Raw genomic sequence first — 10028 nt, 5'->3', positions numbered from 1 at the left:
AAAAGAAATGTGCTTGCTTATTCTGGGTGTTGGAAAGGTTCTATACCTTTTTTTTAAGTGTCATATGTTTTCTTTTAAAATATTTATTTATTTATTTGTTTATTTTTAGAGAGAGGAGAAGGAAGGGAGAGAGGGAGAAAAATATCCATGTGTGGTTGCCTCTCACACACCCCTACCGGGGACCTGGCCCACAACCCAGGCATGAGCCCTGACTGGGAACGGAACCGGCGACCCTTTGGTTTGCAGTCCAGCACTCAATCCACTGAGCCACACCAGCCAGGGCAGAAAGGTTCTACATCTTGATGGGAGAGGTTACATAGTGTGTGCACATGTCAAAATTTATTGAGCTGTTTATTTTATTGCCCGTAATTTATACCTCAATAGAAAGCTTTTAAAAATGAACTTGAACTCCAAAGGAGTTTAGATTTCAGAAAGAACTTCCTGACAAGAGGGACTTTAGAGAAGTGACTTTCTACCCAGGAAAGTTAAGAATCTCCCTTCTCTTGAGAACTTTTATTATCTACCTGTGCTGAAGGCAGAGGTAGACAACTAGGAAAAAATAATATAACCTCTCTTGGAGAGCTTCCCATAATCCCTCCATCCTCAGAAATTCCATGTCCCCTCCTAGGGACAAATCCTCCTTGCTGTCTAATTTCTCTCTCCTCTGTTGCCATTCTAACCACTCGCTCTGCCCTCTATGGAGCCCAGCCTCACACAAAACCTCTTTAAAGCTTTGAAGCTCACAGGATTGAGGGGGATCCCATTTCAACCTTCTCACAGACCACTCTTCCCCACTCATCCTGTTCTGTTCTCGTTGGGGATGTCAGTTCCTGTTCTAAGCCCACCCCCACCCAGGCCCCTTTTCCGGTGATGTGTGCCAGCCAGTCCTGCACCCCACATCCCCAGCTGTTGCCATTTTGTTGCCATTACCCACGGGATAAAGAAAGGGGCCCTGTTGTTCAACAATGGGGGAAAGATTAGGACAATGGGAAATTGTGCTTCTGATGGGGTGGGGACAGAGACGGAAAGGACAGACAGATGGACAGATGGGGGGCTGGACAGAAGGCGTCAGGTTTCTTCAAGCAGCTGGAAGACCTGAGAGTCTGGTTCCCACCTTGAGAGCCTCTTCCCGGAGGCGATGCGCACCCAGGCACCGGAGGGCAGAGGTGAGGACTTTGTTGGGAAAGAAGGAGGGGAGGGGTGCTCCATTCCCACACTGCTCTTCTGCGTTTTCTAAGTTCTGGCCTGTTAAGGAGTCAGAGCCCTAAAAGCAAGATCGTTGGCCCAGCAGCTCAGCCTACAGATGAGGCCCACATAGAAAAATGGAGGCATCTGGAGCTTGACAGCTATGGATCTTTGAGACTCACCCCCATGCCCATTGGCCCGACATCCTCATATCTACCCATCAATCAGCTCTTCTTTGGTCGAAGATGAAATGAGGCACTTTGCTGTCTGCACTCTTCCTTGGTTGCTTCCTTTACTCCACACGCCGTGGGTCCCCAGCCAATATCCCAAGCCCAGCATCTTCCCCTGGGCCCAGGACAGTGAGCAGTGCAGATGGAGTGTCTGGTCACAAGGCTGGACACGGGTCACTTAGCCTAGCTTTAGTGGAATAATGGGTAGTGGAGTTCTTGGCACCCTGGCTTCTTCTGTGAGCTCACGGCAGAAGCCTTTCCTTGAAGATGTACAAGGAGTGATTGCACTAACCACATGTCTAAGTCCAGAGCTGTAAGGTGTCTGGACCTCTCAGTGGCCCGGGCAACTCCTTTACCGGGAACCTCTTCCTCCAGCAGGACGAAAAGCTGCCAATCACTGCTCCCTCCATCTCTGTAAAGAAACCATCTTCTAACAGGTAGGCACTGGAGGTGCTGGCCTCTCTCATCCTCTGTAGGGGTGTGAAGAAGTTGTGTGTGCACTTGCTCTAAAATACAAAAATACAGACCAGTGATTAGGAGCTTATGCCTCAGTCAGATGTGGATTCAAATCCCAGAAAACTCCTCCTCTTATAAGCTGTTTGATCTCATTCAAGTTTACTAAAATGTATGCACCTTTGTTTATAAAAACAAAGCATATAAAATAAGATTCATAATTGTTCCTACAATTGTTCCATGATTGTTCGTCGTCTTGCTGAGAGGAGTACATATAAAATGTGCATGTGAAGTGCTTACAGCTGTTTCAGGCACATTAAACTGGCTAACGCTAGCTACCACTACTGGTCCGTCAGTAAGTCTCAGTTCCCACTAACACTCTGATTACCAGGTTCTCCCTCCCATACGGGAGAAGCGGTTCCCTCACTCGCGTCCCTGTCCCATATACTTTCCTTTTAGCCATAGGAAGTGCTTTGTGTGCCTAACCCCCATTTCTCCTTCTGCAGCATTGTCTTTGGCCTCCATTTGCAGGAAGGTGGAGCTCAGCTCCTTAACTTTCTGACCCCTCCTCAGTGTTTTTCCCCTCTCCCCGTGTCCCAGCTCTCCTTCCCAGAAGTCCTTAATATGAGCTCATTCATTAACACACACACACACACACACACACACACACACATTAATTCAGTGCTTGCTGTCTGCCAGAAACTATGCTGGGAACTGTAGAAATGAGCTCACGTATACTTAGCACTTACTGCACATCAGGCACTATTTTAAGCAGTGTACATACATTATTTTCATCAAATCCTCACAACTACTCAGTAAGGGAAGTGTCCATATTTTACTGATGAGGACATTGAGGCAGAGTAAGTTTACATACCTTGTTCAAAGTCATGCAGTTAGAAAGGGGAGGAGATTTTTAAAGTGAATGAAACTAGGTTAAGGGGTCTTCAGTTTTGAAAAATGGCCAAAGTGATGAAGAATAGATATAAGAGAAAAAATAACTAGTGAAATGACAATTGCATTTGAAATCTTTTATTTTTATTTATTTTTAGAGAAAGCGGGGAGAAATAGAGGGAGAGAAACATCAATGTGTGGTTGCCTCTCACATGCCTCCAACTGGGGACCTGGCCTGCAACCCAGGCATGTGCCCTGACTGGTAATAGAACCCGTGATCTTTTGATTTGGAGGCTGGCACTCAATCCACTGAGCCACACTACCCAGGGCTGAAAACTTTTTTTAAAAAAAGTTTTTATTTATTTATTTTTGGAGAGGGGAAGGGAGGGAGAAAGAGAGGGTGAGAAACATCAATGTGTGGTTGCCTCTTGAGTGCCCCCTACTGGGGACCTGGCCAGCGATGTAGGCATGTGCCCTGACTGGGAGTCGAACCAGTGACCCTTTGGTTCTCAGGCTGACGCTCACCCACTGAGTCACAACAGCCAGGGCTGAAATCTTTTTTATAACTATATTGTTATACTTTATAATGTCTGGAAACCTTAACTACATATGCTTATGTATTACTTTCAAATTCACATTGTTGGTTTTGCTGCTAAGAAAAGTACTTCTAAGGGAACAAAAGTCCCCAGTGCAGTGCAGCAGGGGAACCAGAGAAGTGGATCACAGTGCACCAGTGTGGTAAACTGGGGGGAAGAGAAAAGGCTTCCCAGAGGTGAGGCTCAAACTGATGCCTGTGAGGAGGTGAGAGTGAATTTGGACTGTTTTGGAGCCAGAAGGCCAACATGTGTGGAGTGGAGTGAAGAGGGCACAGGTGGTGCAGAGAGACTGTATCTCAGAGGCTTACAGACTGTGGTTAGGTGACTGCGCTTTATTCTCAGGGCAACAGGGAGCCACTGTTTTAAGGAGAGTGATCAGATCATATTTACTCTGGCTTCAGATGGGAGTGGGTGTTGGGAGAGGACAGAGACTGGAGTTGGCAATCCAGATGGCAAGACTTGGGAACTGGCACTTGAGAAGGTGCTGGTAGAGAACCTGCTGACTGAAGGGATGGGAGAAAGAGGGATGGGCTGCCCGGGTGGGGGTTGCTACTGACCTCCCCTCCCCCTATCACCTTTCTTTTGCCACCAACATAAGCCCCCCCAATGGCTTCCAGCTGGACAGTGCTCTCTGAGGAATCTGATGGGAGTTCCTCTCCAGCTCTGCTTTCCCTGCCCTGACCCCATTCCCTCAGGACTAAAGAATGGCCCACCCTTTTTGTCCTTAGATCCAGCTGGGCTGACTCCCCATCATGCAAGGCTGGCTCAATCTCCCCACACTCTGTCACTTCCTTCTCCCTTGGGCCTTCGCCATCTTCCACAAAGCCCTGGGGGACCCAGGTAAGACCTCAGTCCTGCACAGAATCTTAGGAACAGTGGGGGAAAGGCTCCAGGTGCGGGAAAGGTGAAAGGCAGCTGTTGGAGGTACCCAGGGAGTGAGAGTCATTGCTGAGTGGCAATGGAGTAGAGGATGGGGCAGCCTGGGGAAGAGAGTCTGGATGAGCACTTGGGGCAGTGCGGGTCCGGGGGTTCCTGCCACTGTGGCCCCCTCTGCTCAGCATCCCACGGGGGCCCCCACTACCTCCTGCCCCCCATCCACGAGGTCATTCACTCTCGTCGTGGCGCCACAACCACGCTGCCCTGCATCCTGGGCACCCCGCCTCCCAGCTACAAGGTACGCTGGAGCAAAGTGGAACCAGGGGAGCTCCGGGAAACGCTGATCCTTATCACCAACGGACTGCATGCGCGGGGCTACGGGGCCCTGGGGGGTCGAGCCAGGATGAGGAGGGGTCATCAGCTAGACGCCTCCCTGGTCATCGCGGGCGTGCGCCTGGAGGACGAGGGCCGGTATCGCTGTGAGCTCATCAATGGCATTGAGGACGAGAGCGTGACGCTGACCCTGCGTTTAGAGGGTGAGGCCCTTCGGTTCCAGACCCCTCCTCTCTTGTGGTTGTGGTGGCGGGGGGGGGGGGGGGGGGTTGTTCGGGTCTCCCAAGGGTCCGTTCTCAGCATCTCTCCGGCTTGTTCCTGCGGTCCACCTCTCCCCCGCCGCCCAGCCCTCTCTGCTAGGCTGCACTGCCTTTTCTTTCCCCCTTCCGCGTCCGCCCCCTCCCCAGGTGTGGTGTTTCCGTACCAGCCCAGCCGAGGCCGATACCAGTTCAATTATTACGAGGCTAAGCAGGCGTGCGAGGAGCAGGACGGTCGCCTGGCTACCTATGCCCAGCTATACCAAGGTGAGCTGCCCCCGGGCACCGCCTAAGCCCCTCCAGGCTGTCACCAGGGATCTCAGCAGAGGCGACCTCTGGGTCTGGCTCCTGCCTGTGACGCCTCTAATCCCCCCATCTCCCGCCAGCGTGGACCGAGGGGCTAGACTGGTGTAACGCGGGCTGGCTGCTCGAGGGCTCCGTGCGTTACCCTGTGCTTACAGCGCGCGCCCCGTGCGGCGGCCGCGGTCGGCCGGGGATCCGCAGCTACGGGCCGCGCGACCGGAAGCGCGACCGCTACGACGCCTTCTGTTTCACCTCCGCGCTGGCAGGTGAGGGGCGGGGCGAACGCTGCGGCGCCGGGGGGCGGGTTTGAGGGACTGCGAAAGAGGTGCTGCTGGGCAAAGACTCTGAGCTGGGGCGGAGTCTGGAGAATCGGAGCTGGGGGTTGGGGAGTAGAACGCAGGAAGCTGGAGATCCCCGTAAACTTCGTTGTTTCTTCAAGGCCTGGCGCCCGCGCCACTCCGTCCATGCACTCCAGCCCTCCTCCCGCAACCCTACCTGCGCTCCCGCCCAGCCTGGCTCGGCTCCTCCGCAGCCTACCTCTAGACTCTGTTCCCTGGGAGCCGGAATCCCCGCTGCACCCCTCCCAGTCCCCGTCCTGCTCTCGGCCAATGACCCTCTCCGATCCCCAGGCCAAGTGTTCTTCGTGCCCGGGAGGCTAACGCTGTCTGAAGCCCACGCGGCGTGCCGGCGGCGCGGGGCCATGGTGGCCAAGGTCGGGCACCTCTATGCCGCCTGGAAGTTCTCGGGTCTGGACCAATGCGATGGCGGCTGGCTGGCGGATGGCAGCGTGCGCTTCCCCATCACCATGCCGCGGCCGCGCTGCGGGGGCCTCCCGGATCCCGGAGTGCGCAGCTTCGGCTTCCCGCAGCCCCAGCAAGCCAACTACGGGACGTACTGCTACTCGGAGTAGGGCCCACAGCACAGCCTCCGGCGCGCGCGACAAAGTCTGAGAGTCGTGGCAGGGGTTCTCTTGCCGTCTCTTTCCCGCGAGCCTCCCCTCCCGCCAGATGAGGAGCAGCCCCTCCTAACCCGCCTTCCTGGCGGAGGGCTGCGGGCGTTGGATCCCGGCTGGTCGGGTGTCGGGAGGGGAGGTAGTGGAGTCCCCGGTGGCGTTGTGCAGCTACGACCCTCGGATCTGCGGATCAAGGCCACGTGGCGTTTTGCGTGCCCCCAGCAGACGACTCAGCCACTGCCAGAGGGCGGGAGGGGCGCCCAGGGGACATTAACTGACCTCTGTATACAGCAATAAAATAACGGAAAATTTTTGTGTTGGGCGAAGCTATAAGCGCGGCGAGGCGTCCGGGAACAGGGGAATTAATTCGGGCCCAGAGTGCTGACTATGCCTAGGAGGGGCTACTGCCGCTTAGGGGTGAGCCTGCAGGAGAGGGGATGGCGAGGAGATAGCAGCAAAAGGGCTAAGGAGAGTTGCAGACACCATGAGCTACCTATGAGCCAGGGAGAGCACAAGGTGTTGAGCCAAGCACCACTAGGGGGCGCCACAAACGCACCTCAGATTCAAATCTGCCAGAAGAGTTCCAACCCCTAGGCCTACCCCGCTGGGCACCACAGAACAAATAAAAGAGGGACCTAAAAATATTTCAAAATGTGTTTGTATCCTGTCAGTCTCCTAGAAGGGTTTGCAGAAGTACTATTAAAGAAAGGAAAGTTATACCGTTGTTACAATTAACGGGAAATTACCCTATGGAAGGAGGAGGCAGCAAACACCACCCCAGCACGGTTCTGCAGAGTTGATACTGGGGGTGATTGTACATTTGGTTCGGCGCTCACCATCACCATGGCCACCAAAGAAAAGAGGCAACTGGATCAGGAGCGCTCTTAACATCTGGCTAAAGGAAACATACCAGTAACTCAACATATACACTCGAATGTCAGTTCATTTTTCATATATATTATTTTTTACTGTTCAAGCCAATCTAACTGCAGCACAAAAGCCTGGTCTAGAGACTAGTAATGACTGGAGCAGAGGATAAGACCCTTCTAATAGTGCTGGATGCATGTAAAATTGTTTTCCAAGAGTGTTCTCACTATTACTGTTAAAGAGAATTCATCTCAAAGGACTGTATGATATAAGAGGCAGAGAATGATCAAATGGATAGCATCTTCAATAACCCTCAGATACCAAATGAAATGTTTGGGCCAGTCCCTAAGCTTTGGTTTTATGGAATTGGGCATTGGATAATATCTGCCTTCCCAGTTTGTGATGAGCAGTATTGAGACAATGCATGTACTGGGTGGTACATGCCTGCTACAAAGGGGCATGCAGTAAGTGGTACCTGTACTAATCAGTGCTTGTTAGAACAACACTAGAACAATAATGATTATTATTCAGGTTTTTATTAGATAGTTTGTAGGATTGGTTGCTATAGCTCTTCTGGGTTTTCTAAGTTCTGGCCTATTATGGAATCAAGAGCCTAGAAAGCCAAGATCCTTGGCTCAGCAGCTTAGCCTGCAGGCAGACATGGATTTTTTTCAGTTTGATGCCTTTGGACTTTGTCAAGAGACTGATGAGAAATTGTCATGGGAGGAGCTTTCCATTTGCTGCAAAGCTTTGTCTCTTTATCCTTAAAAACACATGACTGTCCCTTGCCAGTATGGCTCAGTTGGGTGGAGCATTGTCCTGTACATCAAAAGATTAGGGGTTTGAGTCCCGGTCAGGGTACATGCCTAGGTTGTGCGCTCAATCCCTGGTCAACTTCAGACACACAAAAAATGGAATTGTAAATAGCACTTTTTAAAGTAGTAGTGCTACCCTGGCCCCTGCCTCAGGTGGAATGTTGACCTATAGAACAAAAGGTTGCAGGTTCAATCCCTGGTCAGGGCGCATATGGGAGGCAACCAATATGCGATGGGAGAGATGTTTCTATCTCTCCTCCCCTCCCCTCCCCCCCCCCCCTCTCTCTAAAACCAATAAACAAACCCTCGGGTGAGGATTTTTTTTTAATTACAAAATAACAGTAATGCCAACATTAAGATATCTCCATGGCTCTTTTGTTCTTATAACTGTACAGTAAAAACACTGAGTTTAATACTCATTATCACTTGAAAAAAATTGTCTTGTGGCTTTGCCTCCAACTTCATATGCAATGAAGTGCATTTGTTTAAGTTTTAGATCTTAAGGGATAGAAGCACTTTTATTCTTTTAAATTTAATTTAAAGTTAATTTCATTCTTCAAATTTAATTTTGTATTTTAATTATATAAAATATTTACATGGTTCCAACACAAAACCATAAAACAAGGTGTTAGTACCACTTGACAGGCGAAGAAACTGAGGCTCAGAGAGGTTCAGTAGCTGACCCAGAACCCTAGAAAAGTGAGTGGTCTTCCCATCAGGGCCCAGGAACAGGGCTGCAGGGAGCCTGAGGAAACAGGCTTTTTGTCAAGTAGATTTGGTTCCACTTGGGATCGAGCCTTCCAGTACCTTCAGCTATTCTTTGTGGAACAAGCTGGGGGTCTCCTCTGAACACACAAGAGTTTACGTTCCTCAAAACAAGGGTCTGTCAGCTCCCGGGACAGTTGGCTCCTGCTCACACAGCATGGGTTCTTTCACAAAGTTGCTCAGCCTGTAGGCCCCACCACTGTCTCCCTACCACCCCATTTCCCCTCTCACCCTCCCACACTTGTTCAGCTGCGAGAGCCCTCAGAGCTATCTATACCCAGCCATTCCTGGCCACTCCCTCGCCTGGGCTAGGAGCCCCTGCTTCTGGCCCCGTTCAGAAGCTATCAAAGCCCCCATTCTCTGAACACAAGCACAGCTGTGCCAGCATTTAGCACTGCCTCCATCCTCCTGCTTGCACATCCCCATGGCATGGGACCCAGGTGCATGTGTGACTCGCAGGGCCTCAGAGAGGAACTAAGCTGACTGGGCCCCCACCCCCAAGTGTGGGAAAGTGGGGGCAGGTATTCGAGGGGCTGGGAAGGACAGGCTCTTCCAGTGACCTCTGCAGTTGGGAATCTAGTGAGGAAGGCCCAAGCTGGAGACGGAGTGCTCTTGGGATGCTAGAACTTGGAGGGGAGATGCTCTTTCCTCAACTTGGGTCATGACCTCAGCCGAAGCTGGAGAGGAAGGAGATTGATTGTCCTCATCCAGAGAGACTGGAAAACTCCCCAGGGCTCAGGAGGCTGGGAAGCAAGCCAGCTGGGCTGCATGTGGAAGAGGGAGGAGAGCTCCCCCACTCTCCCTCCTCTCTGTCTTCTTTCTCTCCCCTGAGAGAGACAGTGGGGGCCCTGGCAAGACCCTGACCTAGGAGGCAGGAGATTTCATTTTTGTCATGATCAGTCAGTTACCTACTATGTGACCCTAGATAGTCACTTCACCTCTTTGGGTCTGTTTCTTTGTCCAGAAGATACCTAAGGTTACCTGAGACATTCTCCTCCTGCTACTGGGCTAGCAGTTCTACTTGAAATCTGACTTTCATTCTTCCTGCTTCCAATGATTTTGTTTGCTTTCAGCCAGTCCCTGAGGGTCCCTTTCTGAAACCTAAAAGGGAAGGTCTTAGTTTTTGCCTCTTCTCTGAAAGTGAATAGAAATGGGAGGGTGGTCCCATGGCCATGGCTCAAGATGCAAGTGAAGACAGTAAAGAAAGTCCCTGGTCGTCACCTGCCAGTGAAAAGTATGATTAGACTTCAGTGTGAAATTTCACTGCTAGCAATGTTGGAAAAGTCTTGGGGGGGTGTTCCCCAGGAAATCCTCAAGAAAGGGCTCCTCGCTCAAATAGTGAGTCCTCCATCCCATTCACAGAGAAGTGGTCCACTGACCTCCTGGCCAGGAGATCTGGCAGAGATTAGGGTGTGTGCGTGTGTGTCTGTGTGTGTGTGAGAGAGAGAGAGACAAGCAAAGGAAAAGAACTAGATTTTGCTGAGCCACGGGCCAGGTGCTTTCCT

The 10028-nt window shown here is 51.5% G+C and overlaps 1 protein-coding gene across 2 annotated transcripts; it reads left to right on the top strand.

The window, feature by feature from the left end:
• The first annotated feature begins 1065 nt into the window (after positions 1-1065).
• HAPLN2 (hyaluronan and proteoglycan link protein 2) lies at positions 1066-6378 on the top strand. 2 transcript variants are annotated; one of them, XM_053915476.1, is made up of 7 exons: positions 1066-1166; positions 1794-1852; positions 4084-4195; positions 4414-4767; positions 4972-5088; positions 5208-5390; positions 5754-6378. In XM_053915476.1, exons 3-7 carry the CDS (start codon positions 4108-4110, stop codon positions 6032-6034), a joined length of 1023 nt encoding a protein of 340 aa, XP_053771451.1. In that variant the 5' UTR covers positions 1066-1166; positions 1794-1852; positions 4084-4107; the 3' UTR covers positions 6035-6378. The 2 variants fall into 2 exon arrangements, with proteins under 2 accessions (XP_053771451.1, XP_053771450.1); XM_053915475.1 differs by having other exon boundaries at positions 1791-1852.
• The last annotated feature ends 3650 nt before the right edge of the window (positions 6379-10028 follow it).

Source organism: Desmodus rotundus, chromosome 12 (genome assembly GCF_022682495.2).
Source record: "Desmodus rotundus isolate HL8 chromosome 12, HLdesRot8A.1, whole genome shotgun sequence".
Classification (NCBI taxonomy): Eukaryota; Metazoa; Chordata; class Mammalia; order Chiroptera; family Phyllostomidae; genus Desmodus; species Desmodus rotundus.
The sequence above is the reverse complement of the archived record's forward strand: the minus strand, read 5'-3'. Positions and strand labels throughout refer to the sequence as shown.

Excerpts from the sequence above, each read along its gene's own strand:
- HAPLN2 (XM_053915476.1), top strand. The coding sequence starts at position 4,108 with ATGCAAGGCTGGCTCAATCTCCCCACACTCTGTCACTTCCTTCTCCCT. Across the intron at positions 4,768-4,971 it reads GCTGACCCTGCGTTTAGAGG|GTGTGGTGTTTCCGTACCAG; the intron begins GTGAGGCCCTTC and ends CCCCCTCCCCAG. Across the intron at positions 5,391-5,753 it reads TTTCACCTCCGCGCTGGCAG|GCCAAGTGTTCTTCGTGCCC; the intron begins GTGAGGGGCGGG and ends TCCGATCCCCAG.